This window comes from Acinonyx jubatus, chromosome D1 (assembly GCF_027475565.1).
Source record: "Acinonyx jubatus isolate Ajub_Pintada_27869175 chromosome D1, VMU_Ajub_asm_v1.0, whole genome shotgun sequence".
Lineage (NCBI taxonomy): Eukaryota > Metazoa > Chordata > Mammalia > Carnivora > Felidae > Acinonyx > Acinonyx jubatus.
Genome location: NC_069390.1, coordinates 72997080 through 73013818, shown reverse-complemented (window position 1 = coordinate 73013818; position 16739 = coordinate 72997080). Strand labels below are relative to the sequence as shown.

At 39.1% G+C, this 16739-nt stretch overlaps 1 protein-coding gene across 5 annotated transcripts in view; it reads right to left on the bottom strand.

Annotated features, from left to right (window-relative positions):
- The window catches only part of FAT3 (FAT atypical cadherin 3), a 667592-nt gene that overhangs the window by 358641 nt on the left and 292212 nt on the right, over positions 1–16739 (bottom strand). For all 5 annotated transcript variants that reach the window (XM_027040010.2, XM_027040011.2, XM_027040013.2 and 2 more), the window contains exon 3: positions 50–364. In XM_027040010.2, coding sequence (XP_026895811.1) covers positions 50–364 — 315 coding nt within the window. The remainder of the gene's footprint in view (positions 1–49; positions 365–16739) is intronic.

Here is a 16739-nt window from a genome sequence, read left to right as displayed (position 1 = left end):
TAAAAGTTGGACAACCAATGAAAAAAAAGTCAGATGAGCATTTCCTTACCTGTTTTGGTATTGATGGCAAAAAAATTCTGGGGATTCCCACTTGTAATCCTGTATGTCAGTTTCTCGTTGGAACTGGAGTCTGGATCCTCAGCTTGGATCTGAATGACAGATACATCCTTTGGAGAATTTTCCATGACAACAGGATAATAGATAGGTTCTGAGGTCAGTGGGGCATTGTCATTCACATCTTCAATTTCAATGTAGACCTCAATGGTGGAATAAAGTGGAACCACGCCCCGATCTGTGGCATACACGGTCAGCCAGTATGACCCTGTTGTCTCTCGATCAAGAATGTCTGCTGTAGAGATGACTCCTAAAAGAAAGTAGAGAGAACATGACTGCTACAGTAAACTGGAAGGGATGAAGTAAACTGTCCCAAATTTGGGGGTGGGGGGAGGAGGTAGTAAGTAATCTTGGCATACAAAAAAAAAAGTCCTTAACACAAGATTCAATTAAGATGTTTTTCTTTACAGAAGAAAATTAGTTTCCACAAAACCTTATTAAGTAAATAGCTCCTCTTCCATTTGAAAAGTCTAATTACATTCACAAATACTTTATTTGAATTTGGGGGAATAGACATATCTCAATGCACATGCAAAGACACACACAGAGAAGACAATAGGGGGCAATGGGAAGGGAGGAGGTCAGAGGTCAGAACACTTCCCGTGATGCATGGGAAATCAGGGCAATATCAGGTCAGTATCTCCATTTGACCTGATACTGAGTTTATTTCCCATGCAAGGGAAAGCTCTCCCAGGGTAAATTATTTTATCTGTTCGTTCACAAAAATGAAAAAGACTTTTCAAATGTTCTTTTGCCAGTAAGGATGGAAAATATTTTGCATGCAAAGATATAAGCCTCCTTCACACGGTTTCCCTGAAAACCAAATGTCACAGTTATTCCAAAAGAATGAGAGAAGAAGCCATATGAGCACACTTTCTAAATGATCTTTACCCCCTCAAGAACTCTACCGAGGGTGCTAAATAAATTCTGAGCTACTCTGAGAGATACTCATGGACAATCATTTTAAATTAGAAGCAGAAAAATGCCCGACCTGCTCCCTTCACCTTTCCCATTTCATGGTGGAAACAAGTGCCAACCAGGAAATCAGATGTCTGCCAGAAAAGCTGGAGAGAAAACACAGTGCTCTTGAATATCTTCACAGCCCTCACTCAAATCACCAGGCTACAGAAACTTAATAGAGGAGTGCCTAAGCATTTTCACTGTGGTGGGAAAACTTGGGCTTGGCTTATAAAATCTCTAACAGCAGTCAGGATACTTGTGGAAGGCATGCAATTCATGTAAATCCTTATACCCAAAAAGAAAGCCATGGAAAAAGTCAAGAAATCGTTCTCTAATCTCTAATAGATCTGGATCCTCTGTCCTCTGTATTCCCATCAAAGTTCAGACTGTATTAGGCACATAGTTTGACCTACAGACCCTACATAAGCAAAATGCCAAGTACGGCAATTGGAAGAGAGGAGGGAATCTGTCCAGAAACAGTGGGGCTGGAATTCTCAAAGTTGCCCAAAACTCAGAATAACTAAACTATTCAAAAGGAGAGAACCTAACTGATGGTGAAGATTCAGCTCCAAAGTTATCCAGCTAAGAACCCTGCATACTGTTATGCAACAGGACAAAAGATAATCTTTTTTTTTTTTTTTAAGATTTTATTGTTAAGTAGTCTCTACATCCACCATGGAATTCGAATTTACAACTCCAAGATCAAGAGTTACACACTCTCTCAACTGAGCCAGCCAGGCACCCCAGTACTACATAATCTTAAATATTCTCAATGGAAATATATAAGACAATATGGGTTCCTATAGATTCATGGGTGTTATCTCAATGTCAAAATAGAAATGCCAATATGGCATTAGGAGGATAGATAGCAGATAACAGCGTAGGGAGAAAAGCAGGAAGAGTAAAACACAATGAGTATAAACATAATGCTATGTGTCCATTGACTAAATGAGTGACAGGCAGCCTTATAAAAGGGGCTGAGACAGTGTAGAACGTCAACATGACATTAAGGTCCAGAGAGGCTAGAGGGCCGGAGACTGGGTCAGACATGAGCACCTCTGTGAGGCTCAGGCCTACCACAGACACTGTGGCCAGCTTTCTGGAACACTCACAGCAGTCACAGCCATGAGACACTGTGCAGACATGGGTTTCACTGGCACCCAGGGCGATTAGAGCTTTTCAAGTCAGAGGATGGTCAGGTGACATGAAAGCAAGCAGTCTCTGGAATGGAGACATAGAGTAGGCTGGCAGGACCTGGGATGCAGGACATGGGTTGCAAAGAATGCTCTAAAGATGCATGGGAAGCATGGGAAGCACTGAGAAGCTGGGCATGAGATCTGTCAATTCAATTCATAAGCATCTACCGGACCCTGTGCTGGACACTGGAAGAACAGTGATAACTGAGAGAAGATCTCTGTCTTCAGAGCACTCATAATTTTGCTGAGAAGACAGATCTCTGATGAGGAGATATGCTCTAAAGGGAAAATTGCACAGCCAACAGCCAGGAGGACTCTGTCTTCTCTGGTTTTGTACTGGTTTGGACTGATATACTAGGAAGGGCAAAAAACCTAGCACCAGAAGAGGGTAGGAGGCAAGTGAAATAGCATTTACTGAGCATTTATAATGTGCTGTGAAGCTTGCAACGCAGCTTCTCTGTAATATGAGCTTTATAATTGTCTTCTATGGATGGGTCAGGAAGTCTCAAGTGTGAGTAGGTAACTTGTCCAAGATTGAAGGGCTAATTGTAGAACTCAGGTCTGTTTGCTTCAAATGCTCTAATTTCAAATCCAGACTCCTGAATTTACTGTTTTGTAAATCTACCTGTTTGGTAGAGTACTACCTGTTTGGCCATGGACAAGGTGTTTAAACCAAGGAAGTCTAGCTTAATCATGTAATCATGATTACATGTAACCAGTGATCATGTAATTAAATGTATGTCAAGAAACCGGCAAAATACTTGTAACACAGTAGATGCTGAGAATATGTTATGTAAATGTGAATCAAAAGCAGTACTGGAAGCCTTATAAATAGTAACCACATTCAAAAGCAAGGGACAATTTTGAGAGGAGAGACTTCTGGCATGGACTGTTGTCTTAGATATTTCTCTCTTCTCTGTTCATGTGGCATTCTTTCATAGTCTTTGTGACTTGCCCATGACATACCTTTTTGTGAAAATAACTGGCCTATTTGGGAAACGGTAAAATAAGACCACTAAAAAGAGAACACAACACAACAAAATCAAAGAAGTTGGGTCAGTTTTGTTTGTATCTTGGCTGACTTCCTACCACACATGCACTCAAACACTCACATGCATGTATAAGCACATGCACACATGCGCGGGTGCACACACACACAGACCTGCTTTGTGATCTCTGGAAGTCACTTAATTCCCTTTTCTCGCACCTGTCAAACTGGAAGATAGTATATCACAGGCTTTGGACATTAAATGGTTTTGAGGGGCGCCTGGGTGGCTCAATTGGTTAAGCGTGCGACTCTTGATTTTGGCTCAGGTCATGATCTCACAGTTCATGTGACTGAGCCCCACGGAAGGCTGTGCACTGAGAGCCAGAGCCTGCTTGGGATTCTTTCTCCCTGTCTCTCTGTCCCTTCCTTGCTCACACATGCTATCTCTCTCAAAAATAAATAACCATTAAAAAATATTTTACAAAATGATTTTGATAAGTCCTTGGATGAAAGACATCCACTAATGCCAATTAAAATATGAGTGGAACTTTACTTCATTTTTAAATAAAGGATCAGATATATCCTCTAGAAATTAGAATTCTTTCCGATTAAAATACAATATTTACAGCTATATTTAGTCACTAACTAGAAGTGGGGATGAGTATCTTGGAACTTAAATGTTCAGAGATCAGGCCAATGCTCTAAAATTTTGAGGAAAAAATGACAAGAATGATCCTGAAATGTGTTAATCATTATTCTCAGATTCATCCAAGGCTCCACATTAATCTGACTAATACAACAAATACCCAGTGACAGCATTTTCTTGCTTTCTATTATGTTCTCATAGCTAATTATGACATGGTCAGAACTAAAAATGTAAGCCCACATGACCTTTCCTATTAAGCAAAAACTCACTTTTGAGATTGCCCAAAGATCACCAAAACCATGTAATGAGCCCTTAGTTTTGTGATAACCACCATGCGTTAATTTCTTAAAACTGAGGTATAACTGACAAATCATAAAGTATTCCATTGTATGAGTATACCAAGATTCGTTTCAATCATTGACTTATTGATGGGCATTTCGGTTGCTTTCAGTTTTTAGATACTACAAATAAAACTGCTAAGAACATTCCTATGCAAGCTTTATGTGCAAGTACTTCACTAGCAGTAAATATAGAACATACCAGTTGTTACACATTCTCACTTTTGGCATACTTTGCGTGGTAAGTTTCCTTAAGTTCTGACATTCCAGTGCTATGCAGTGGTGGCTTGTAATTTTAATTTGCATCCTCCTGCTGATATTGAGCATCTTTAAAAGTGCTTCTTTTCTTTTTTTTTCTTAACATTTATTTTACTTTTGAGAGACAGAGAAAGACAGAGCATGGGTGGGGGAGGGGCAGTGAGAGAGGGGGACACAGGATCTGAGGCAGGTTTCCAGCTCTGAGCTGTCAGCACAGAGCCTGACGCTGGGCTCAAACCCACGGACTGCTCATGACCTGAGCAGAAGGTGGACTCTTAACCGACTGAGCCACCCAGGCACCCCTCCCTAAAAGTGATTATTTTCAATGTGTATGTCTTGTTTGGATAAATGTTCAGATTGTTTATCCATTTTTCAGATTAGGGTGTTTGTTTTCTTATTACTGAGATTTAAGAGTCCTTTATATGTGGCTAAAAGTGTTTTATCAGATATGTGATATTCAAATATTTTCCTCCAGGCTGCTGCTTATCTTTTCATTCTCTTAATAATAGCTTTTGAAGCACAGAAAATTTTAATTTTAATGATATCCAATCAAAAATTTTTTTTTCTTTTATAGATCATGCTTTTGGTGCATCTAAGAAATCATCTAAGAGGTCATAAAGATTTTCTCCTACATTTTCTTCTATAATTTAATAGTCCTAGGTTTTATATCTATGATCAATTTTGAGTTAATGTTTATATATGGTGCAATATATGGGTCTAAGTTCTTTTTTTTCTTTTAATGTATGTAGATATTCACGGTTCCAGCCATATTTATTGAAAAGATGATCTTTCCTCCACTGAATTGCCTTTGCATCTTTGTCAAAAATCAATTGATCATGTATATATGAGTCTATTTCTGGACTCCCCATTCTGTTCCATTGATCTATTTTGCTATGTTTGCATCAGTACCACATTGTCTTAATTAATGTAGCTTCATAGTAAGTCTTGAAATCAGGAAGTGTTAACTCTTTCAATTTTGCTCATCTCTTACAAAGTTGTTTGGGCTATTCCAGATCCTTAGTGTTTCCATATGAAGTGTAGAATCAGCTTTAGAGTCCATATAAAATTTAAGAAAACCTATTAGCATTTTAACTGGGATCGTGTTAACTCTATAGATCATTTTGGAAAGAACTGACATCTTAACAACTTTGAGTCCATTGATCCATGAAAATGGTGTATCTCTCCATTTATTTATGTCTTCTTTTATTTCTCTAAACAATGCTTTAGAGCTCTAGTACACAGACCTTGTACATCTTTTGCCAAATTTATCCCCTGGAACTTCATATTTTTATTGCTATTGTAATGATGTTATTATTTTAATTTTAATTTTAATTGTTGTTTGTATATTAAATATGATTGATTTTTGTTATGTTATCTTATATCCTGCAGCCTTGTTAAACTCACTTATTAGTTTTAAGGAGTTGTTACAAATTCCATGTCATTTTCTATATAGATGATCACATTACCCCCAAATAGGAACAATTTTACAACCCCTGTCATCACTATCAACACCTCTATACCTATCACTGTTTGATCATTGTGTGCCTGGAACTATAAAAGGTACAATAAATGCATTCTTCATTAAAATGTCTTAGCTGTTCATTCATTCAGCGAGTACTTATTAGTGCCAAACACTCATAAAGTAGTTACTATTTCTAGTTCCTTATTACAGATGAGAAAACAGATTTAGGTTAAGAAACTTGCCAGTGATCACTCAGCCAGTAAATAGAAAATCTAGTTCTCAAACTTTGGTCTGTCAAATTCGAGACCAGTTGTCAACCAAAACATTATATTGTCTTCTTAATACATAAACATATCAAATCCACATAGTATTTCATGTCCAAAGATATTTTTCCCACTGACAGAGTTATTAATTGAGCAAACCATATTAAGTTAATATTATACCTTCCTGTTTGAGGTCTCCCTCCATATTGACTATAAAAAAATATTTAAAAAGGTCCTTCTTGGTCTATCCTTACAGAATATTAAAAAAGTATCAATTCTCTACAAAGAGAGTCTGTTTGTTTTGATGTATAAAAAAATGCATATTCTTAGTCCATTAGCTAACACAGTATTGTTAGCTAATTGATCTCAATACAGATAGCAGTATTGATCTCCACAAAGGAGCCTCCTTTCATCTGCCCATTACAGAAAATGGGCTCTATAAGGAGATTTTCTATCTGGTGCCTGGCATAGAGCAGGCATGCAATAAATTTGTTTTTTTTCTTTTTTATTTATTTTTAAATTTGTTTATCTATTTTGAGAGTTAGGGGGACAGGGGCAGAAGCAGAGGGAGAGAGAGAGAATCTTACGTAGGCTCCACACTGTCAGTAGTGTCAATGCAGAGCCAGATGCGGGGCTCGAACTTACAAACCAGGAGATCATGTCCTGAGCCCAAATCAAGAGTGGAAGCTTAACCAGCTGAGACACCCAGGCACCCCAATAAATTTGTTTTCATGAAGGCATTTAGTTCCTGACATCCAATCAAAAGTAGGTTAGTTTAATTCACTGATGAGATAAATCAGTCTCACTTGATCAGACCTGAAAGGGACTTCAAAGACCGGTAGGTATTACTGACCGCTAGTGAAAGCATCCTTCCCACAACATCTCTGATGGGACACCCAGCCTCTGCTCTGAATCTGGTGACAAGGCCCTAATTATTTACTAGGGAGTTTCAGCTAACAGGAAGTTCTTCAAACTGAGGCCACTCTCTCTCTAGTTCTGAATGCTATTTCTACCTGTACCCCTGCTCAGATATCAAATAAACCAAAACAGGTCTGCAAACCACCATTCACCTGTGATAGGTCTTCAAATATCAGAAGATGATCCCCTCTTTCCAGGGTTTTTCTTCTCCAATCTATGAACTCTGTCCTCATGTGCCATGTAGGCTTCTAGTCCTTTCTGCCTCCCCATCTCTGCCTCTGAAATCAATAGGACATGAATATCTGTCCATTCACAAGTGTGTCCAAAGGGGGGGTAGAAATGGGCGGTTAATAAATCTTACTTAAAAGATAAACCAGGGCCACCCAGGTGGCTCAGTTGGCTAAGCATCCAACCCTTGATTTCTGCTCGGGTCATGATCATGACAGCTCCTGAGTTCCAGCCCCACATCAGGTTCTGTGCTGGTGGTGTAGAACCTGTTTGGGATTTTCTCTCTCTCCCTCTCTCTCTGCACCTCTGCCACTTGTGTTATCTCTGTCTCTCTCTCTCTCTCTCTCTCTCAAAACAAATAAATAAACTTTAAATAAAAAAAGATAAACCATCCACAGTGAGCTTTTAGCATGTTCCAGATAGTGCAGTTCAGTGGCAAGAGCTCAGGTGGAATATTCCAGATGGGGATACATCCTACCCTCCCATTTGCATCTACCACGGAAATGCTAAAAGCAGATTCAATGGAGATGCTTGAATTTATGCTGATACGTATGAAAATGTCATTTAAAAAATACTTTAAAAATACAATTGGGGTTTTTAAATATTTTTTTTTAATTTTTGAGATATGTTCATGTTTATACATTTTTTTTCTCTTCTTATTTCATCTTTCTTTGATGTATAATAAGGGCAATGGAGGACTGGAATTCTTTGGGCATCTTAATATTTAGTTTGTTTAGTTGTAGAAGCAGATACACAAACAGTAATTAATTAATTGCTACAGAACCGTGCACAGCTTAAACTGGAATTAGTTGACCCCAGCGTGAATCACATGCTAGTTATAATTGTTCCTTTTCATTCAAAAATATTCGAAAATACACACACACACACACACACACACATATATATATATATACACATACACATACATATATATATATATACATACATATATATGTGTATATATATACACACACACACACACACACACACACACACACACACACACACACATTGTTCTCATTGAATAAGCTCTAAATATTTAATATGAAAGAACAATTGTATGGAGCTGTTCATAATCAGGTGACCATTACATGCTAGGTTACTCACCTTATCTACTTTCCAGCCATATCCCCATAGGCCACATCCTAGGTCTCACATGACATCTTGCTCCAAACAAATGACACCCCCAAGCCCCCAACAGTTCTGTCAAAAATGGTTCAGGGGATGCTTTGGGTGTGGGGAGCTTATCACATGATGAAAAACCCCTTACACCAAGGTAAGTAATGTAGATTCTGAGACAGTTAAAAAGCAAAGAACAAACCAAAAAAAAAACCCCAAAAACAAGAACCGACAAAGCAACTTAAAAACAAAAAAAAAAAACCTGATGGCGTATTCATTGTAGATGTCCTTCACAGAGTCTGTTTATTTGTGCCTATACATTTAATTATCACTTCTGATTAGTCAAAACACTACCTTCCAATTCTCAGTGCATTTAAAAATTTTGTTAACTTTTTGTTTTATTTTGCAATAATGATTGATTATCACAGGATGGTACAAGGGAATGTACAGGGAGTTCCTGCACACCCTTTACCCAGCTACCCCCATGGTTCGCATCTAAGGGCATTTTTAAACTGATTATTCCTTCCAGAATCAAACTCTTGCTAGACTCACTTCTGAGAACACATGGGATTTCTTCATGGAATCCATAACCATTTTTATCCAACCCTTGCTTGCCCGCAGCAGGATCATACGGACAGTATTGTTCTTTCTGTTCTGATTCACCCCTGGACTGGCATAAGGCTCTTAATGCCTTAACAGGCATCATTGTTCTGAGCAGAGGGTGGTAACAATTAGGGAAGAATGGGGATTTTATCCTCATAGGCCCAACCAGGGTCACTCAATGCACTCCTGTGGTTGTATCTATAATTGCCACCAGTCTGAAATATACGGCACAACTGAAATGAGTTGAAATGGGATGAGGCAAGATGAACAGAGAAATTGTGAGTGGAGAGAATCTCAGATATTTAAAATGTTTCAAATACACTTAGTGTGGACATATAATACATGCATATGTCTTATATATATTATGTACCTTCTACGTCACATGCTTGGCATATAACATATGTAAACATACACTTCAATGCCCTTTTTAAATTGGGGCTTTTCAGTGAATCGTCCAGCTAATCAAGTGGCAAAGTCAGCCCGGGAATCTAGAGCACTGAAAAGGAGTCACACACTCTTTTCATTACAGGAGTTGCCCGCTGATCTATCCACATGTGTCCATTATCATGAAAAAAGAAGGCAATTCCATGCCCATGTGCTCCTCACAGTGGGATGGTATCAGCTCTTTGATGATAAGAACTTCAATAGTTTCATTGCTTTCCTCAATTTCTAAAAGTTGCTGTGATGCGTTATTCAGAATTCATTTTCAGATCTTCTCAGAAGATTCTCAGATGTTGGATTGGTTTGAGATAGAATGCACTGGAGGACCGAGTCTTCCTTGAACGTCCACTCCTCCTTTGCTTCTGTGTACACCTGTACGTGCTGCTCTTTCCGTCCATGCCTCCACAAATGACCTCTGTCCTCCTCATGCTTCAAGGAGGTTTCAGGTTCCGAGAAACCCCCGCCACTCAGCCAGCCAGGGCTGGGACTTACCTCTTCTGCCTCTTCCTTAGCACTTTCTTTTTGTCCCTTTATCCTAGGGAACGCTATAAACATTGAGTAAGTAAATGAAGGATAGCATCGTAACGTTTGGCAAATGGCGGGTAAGTTGGGATATCAGAGTCTTTCTAGACAAGCAGGCTGAAAAATACCTGCATTACAAAAACAACAACAAAAAGAACCTAAGTCAACTAGATTTTTGCTACCTTGTGATCCATAGGCAAAATAAAATGGGAATAGGTTGTGTTTGTCATTGGTTTTAGACTTCTTGAATGTATACGCAGAATTGATAGTTAACTTGCTCTGAAATTCAATGCTCCATCTGTGAATTATCCCATTTAAAAGACAAATTTTTCTTAAAAACTACGTCTAGTTTGGGGTCGTCCCTTTGCTACCTAGAATGCAGATGGTGTCATGGTAATATCCCCAAGACTTGAAGCAAAAACAAAGCTTGATGAAGACATCAGTTGATTTTATCATGCACATAAATGCTGCACTGCTCCCAGGTACACACTGTAGGCAGTCAGAATCAAAGCCTCAGGCTCCCAGATAAAACGTCAGCAAGGCGCTCCCTCTCCGCGGGCTCTCATCCACAGATTGGCATCCACCCTGGACACTTTTGTTCTACTCTGCTCCCTCCTCTTCACGCCGACTCTTATTGATTAGACATCTTTCATCTTTGCAGGAGGAGAAGAAAGACCCACAACCCAGTTGTTGGGAACAATTATGTACTGAAATGCAAGCCGCCTTCATTCCATGTTATTTCCCAAGACTGGAAGCTGGAGGGCTGCTCCTATGATTAAGGCAAAGGGCTGTGGGCTGAATTCAAGCTTTTCTTTGGAGTTAATGAAAATGGACAGCTCTCCTTGTCTGTTTGGAACTCAGGAATTCTAAATCTTAGCTGCATGCCTGATAGCCTCCCTGGCCAGGAAGTTCTAGGGGCTTGGTAAACATATATTTGGTACTTGATTTTTTAAAAAAATGAACTTTTCAGGACCAGTTTTTAACAGACTCAAAATGCGTACCTATTCTCTCTGTACAGTAATTCTAGTCTGTGTAGTGGGCCACCAAGCACCAACAGCCTGGAAACAGGAAGCAGACAGCATACCAGACTGTGAGCAATACATCAGCTTGCATTCAGTGTTGTTGTTGTTTTTTTTCCTTTCCTGTAACACAGATTATTCCCAGCCTCAAACCCTGTCTGTGGTCTGTGCTAATTAGCATAAGTACCATACACAGCGCAAGGATAGAGAGCCTCACAGCTGACTAGAATAGAAGGGTGAAATCTAAAGCAGTGGAAAATGCTCTCAAACAATATAAAAAAATAAAGTCAAGAAAAGTGGTTTTGTTAAGGGTCTGAAAAGATGGAGGTTTATTACATTTACATGAAGGGCAGCAATTAGCTAGATTCTATTTCTTTAAGAGAAGAAGAAATAAGCACAACCTTCACTACAAAGGATTTGGGTTAGATATCTAGAAATATTTTCTTTTTAAAAACCATTTATATATTTATATTCAGAGAGAGAGAGAGAGAGAGAGAGAGAGAGAGAGAGAGAGAGAGACCATGCAAGTGGGATAGGGGCAGAGAGAGAGAGAGGGCAAAAGAGAATCCCAAGCAGGGTCTGCACTATCAGCACAGAGCCCAACGCAGGGCTTGATCCCACAAACCATGACCTGAGCTGAAATCATGAGTCAGTCGGTTAAGACTGGGCCATCCAGGTGCTCCTAGAAATATTTTCTTTTAGCAATGGTAGACAAACAAAGGAATAGCTATCTGAGGGAAACTGAACTTATTTTCTGTTTCCATGTTTCAGTTATCGACGAGAGAGAGAGAGAGAGAGAGAGACAGAGAGAGAGAGAAGGCAGAAAGGTGGAAGGAAAGAAGGGAGGAAGAAGGAAGGAAAACAGAGATAGTCACAAAGAAAGGAAAGAAGGAACAAAGAACAAAGGAACGATCTTTGGCCTTGCAGGAAGTTTTGTAGCATTCACATTGGTAATTAGGTAAATCTTTGTGTTTAAAAAATGTTTAACACTCCATTAAAGAAGAAATTATACACTATAAATATTTTTTTTTAAAAAAACACTCATTCACTTGTGGCCTAGAGATAATAACTGTTAATATCCTTAGTGCATTGCCTTAGTTCTATATTATTGTCACCTTAAAGCAGCATTATTTCTCTGTAATTGTAGATCCTTGTTCACCATTGCTTACTGAACATCTTTCCACATCAATAGCTATAGTTCCATGAGATTGCCTTTTAATGACTGTTTAGTAGTGATGCCCACTTGCCACTAACCCACAAACACAAGGAAATGTAAGCTCTCTGTGTGCAAGGATTTTCCCCGTTACAGCACTGTGGCATACCTAGTACACACTAGGTGCTCAAACAATATTGCTTGAGCTGAAATGCATGATGCTAATCATTTACTCAAGGAAGCCCCTGTTGTTAGGTCATTTGTTAGGTTGTATTTTATTTTTCACTATTATAATTCATGTACAGATGAATAACCTTGTAACTACATCTTTTTTTAAATTATCTTTTAGAATAAATTCCTAAAAGTATGCTAATGCTGAAATGCATGATGCTAATCATTTACTCAAGGAAGCCCCTGTTGTTAGGTCATTTGTTAGGTCGTATTTTATTTTTCACTATTATAATTCATGTACAGATGAATAACCTTGTAACTACATCTTTTTTTAAATTATCTTTTAGGATAAATTCCTAAAAGTAGAGTTGGTGGGTCAAAGCGAATAAACGTTTTGAAAGCGTTTGAATCAACTGCCGTCCACAAAGTTTCTACCAATTATATACCCACCGGTGGTTTCTGATCCCTCTCTTTGACTAAATTTGTACAAGATTTGTATTATTGTTGAGGAAAATGAAAAAGTAAAAAACAATACACAAGTTTATCATCTATGGAGATGGCAGCAGACCTTGTAAATAAAAATCTTTAAACCATTCCTCATCGTATTTTAATGATTTGACTCAACAACAAAAGGCCATGTTTTTGTGGTAAGACAAAACACTGCCGACAGAGAGATGGTGCTGAAAATGTTGTTGACAAGACAGACTGTACATAAGGCACAACCTTAATTAAATTAAAATTTGTCCACAAAATCAAAGTCTTCAGCCTTGAAAAGTGCCGTGGGATTTTTCAATCAAGTGTCAGAACATAACCTTTAGCTCCTCAAGTAAGAATATTTTCAGGTGGATGTGCTGTCAGATATTAGTCATACTTTAATCCAATATTTAGACTTATTTACTCTATTTACTCTTATTTACTCTAAATCAGCACAAAGAACATTTGGGGTCTCTAGAAGACTAGCTACCACGAGTCTTCATTTGGACTGGGAATTTGAGTTTTGCTTGGAAAAGGCTTTTCACCTTCAAGAAAGTAAGACTCCAAGAAAGATTCCCTACATCAAGGTGACCAAGGTAAAAACTTTGGAGTCTGTGTGCACACCCACGTGTCCACAAAAGATCATGCGTAAGCAATGTAGGCTGGTCCAAAGTCCACTTTTTAAAATGGGTCTGATCCACTGGAATTTCTCTCCTTTCATGCTGAAGCTTTGTGGAAATTTTCCTTTTGGGGGATCTCTGTCTCCAAGTCAGAGAGAACGCTTTCATATTATTTTTTTTATGTCTCCTATATCCGAATATAAAAAGTAAGTAAGGGGCATCCATCCATCCAGACAGAAATCTCATTCCTACTACCCCAGAAGAAGCACAGCCTTCAGTAACCTCCTAATAAAATAATGAAAGCATACAGCTCACTTATTCTTTTCTCAAGTGAATGCACTCTTGACTTTCACAGCTGATTTGATGTTTACCAAGAAAATATTTTTACTGAGGTTGCACAGATAACTGCATATCTGATACCAAAATAGCTGAATTTATTCCCTTGGCAAAAACACATTCTAGGTAATGGAAGGGAAACACACACCAAACAAAGAAGATGGATCCAGGTCTAAGTTTAGCATTGTTGTTGTTCTTCCTATTTGTGGGCTAAAAACCCACAATCGCATTTTATTATGACAAGTTTATAAAAGCTTATCATGGGAAAAGCACCCCACAGAACTTCTGTTCTCTTTCACCCTTTCAAGGTTAAATCTCACAAAATTGCTTTTTCCTTTGGCCAGTGTTGTCAAAATCACACAGACAATGCCATACATAGGTAATTAAGTCAGGCTGATTAGGTTATAGAGACTATACATAAGCATTAGAGCACATGAATGAAATCCTTGAAACCACCTTACCTTTCTGCACAATGGAAACAATAAACTCTTCGCTTTCCTATTTAAAACCAAATAAGCAACTACAATAGTGCAAAGAAACCCAGGCCCAGAAGGAGGAAAGTGTATGGTTTTCTCTAATTGAGTTTCTCCCTTTCTCATCTTCTATAGATATGTTGGATTGTTTTCCAATTTTCATTCGCATTTCATCCTATTAAATGGTTCTAACCTCTGACACACACACACCACCCTGCATTCATCTTCTATTTGTAATTGAGACGAAATGTGCCCACTGGCTCTGCGGACAGTACCAGAGGCACTGGCAAGACACAGGCAAATACTAACTCACTCTGTTAGCCCTGCTTTGCCAAGAAAACAAAACAACTCCTCAAGTAGTTATAGCCCTTCAGCTAAGGTTGCTTATTCACAAGGCCTGCATTTTGGGTAAATATGTTGAGTTGCACTAGGAAAGTAAAAGAGGAGGGGAAAACTGTGTGATGAGTCTGTTGCTACTTTTATGCTGCAGATAGGATAGCTCTTTCTGAATGTCTAGGTTTAAATGTGCTTAGCAATTCCAAGCTGTGTAAATAGCAATATAGGTAAATGTTAGTTTTAGAACAAATTATTGAGATTTGTGAACAAATTGCTATGCAGTTTCCTCAAGACGGAGATGAAAAATCATGTTGATTTTTCTCCTGTTGGTAAGAACATTAATTGAGACAAGGCCCACAATGTGAGGCAAGTAATATGCACAGAATCAGAAATCACTCTTTTAGGAACTCCAAAATAAAGGGAGTAACAATGTGGTATCTGTATTACTGTTGAAATTCAAGATAATATAAAAAATATAGTATGATACTATATTAGCATGCTGTTTAACAATGTGTGCAAACATGGGGCGCCTGGGTGGCACAGTCGGTTAAGTGTCCGACTTCAGCTCAGGTCACGATCTCACGGTCTGTGAGTTTGAGCCCCGCGTTGGGCTCTGTGCTGACAGCTCAGAGCCTGGAGCCTGTTTCAGATTCTGTGTCTCCTTCTCTCTGACCCTCCCCCATTCATGCTCTGTCTCTCTCTGTCTCAAAAATAAATAAACGTTAAAAAAAAATTAAAAAAAATAAAAATGTGTGCAAACAGGGGCACCTGGGTGGCTCAGTCGGTTGGGCGTCCCGCTTCGGCTCAGGTCATGATCTCACAGTCCGTAAGTTCGAGCCCCGTGTCAGACTCTGTGCGAACAGCTCAGAGCCTGAAGCCTGCTTCGGATTCTGTGTCTCCCTCTCTCTCTCTGCCCCTTCCCTGCTCACACTCTGTCTCTCTTTCAAAATAAAATAAAAACATAAAAATTTTTAAAAATGTGTGCAAATAGTCGAATGAAGGGTTCTGAGGCTAGGTACAGACAGTGTATGTACATTATTGATAAATATCCAATATCTAAAGGAAAGTTGCTTCACTAATATAAAGATGTATGAGACTGGTATCCAGAGGGTCTCATTCAACCCAAGCAGTTCTAGGTTAAACTTAGGATAGCTTCTTGGTCAGACAATACGGATAAACTAAGATCAAAGAGAAAAGACGGAAGGTGTCCAAAAAACGATGGCTCCTGGATTCTCACGGGACATTGCTATAGCCACCCTTCCTTCTTTCGTGCATCTAACTCTTCAGAGTCCAACAGAGATGAAATTCCAGGTCCCTATGGAAAGTTGCAACAGAAAGGAACAACACAGGAAAGGTGGTATTAAAAGAGATTGCAGATGCAGCCTGGAGTTTTGGGAGATCACTCCGGATTGTAGGTTGCATGCAGGAATTCTTTAATTAAGGGCCACTTCTGACCAGCTGCCTGCTCAAAACTTAGGCATGTTCTCTAGTCATAGAAGTATTCCTTGAGGAGTGGGTTTCATCACATGTGATCTTTCTTGATTATGGGATTAATGTCTATCTCCCCACTGGACTGTAATACACCACCCCCCCGCCCCCCGCCAGCGCAGAGAGTATTCTGCCTGCCTTACTCAACACAGACTCCAGCACCTACAGGGCACCTGGCAGCTTGTGCACACAGTACATGAACAATAAATATTTGTTGAATGAGTGCATGGTGTTTCTATCACCAGCGGAGTTTGGATGATTGTTCGCGAAGAGCCCAGCCAAGAATTATTATAATTTGTTACATCCATCAACAGTGTGCAACATGTGGCAACGAGTTGAAAACCAAAAAAAAAAAAAAAAAAAAAATACACCTAGTTCTCAGGAGAGTGGAAACAGGAAGAGCTGCTAAAAGCAAAGTTTAATTAAATTAACATGAGGCCCAGCTGAGAGAATCTAAGCTTGTCACCAACTGGCACCGTATTCACATAAGCCATACAAAGCTGCAGCAGTCGTGGGTCTGTAACCTGGCCTCGCGGCAGAGGCGGCACAGAGAAGGCAATGCGGCACAGCAGCAGCGCACTGGCACTTTCAGCTTCGGCTCCTCAAAAATGCA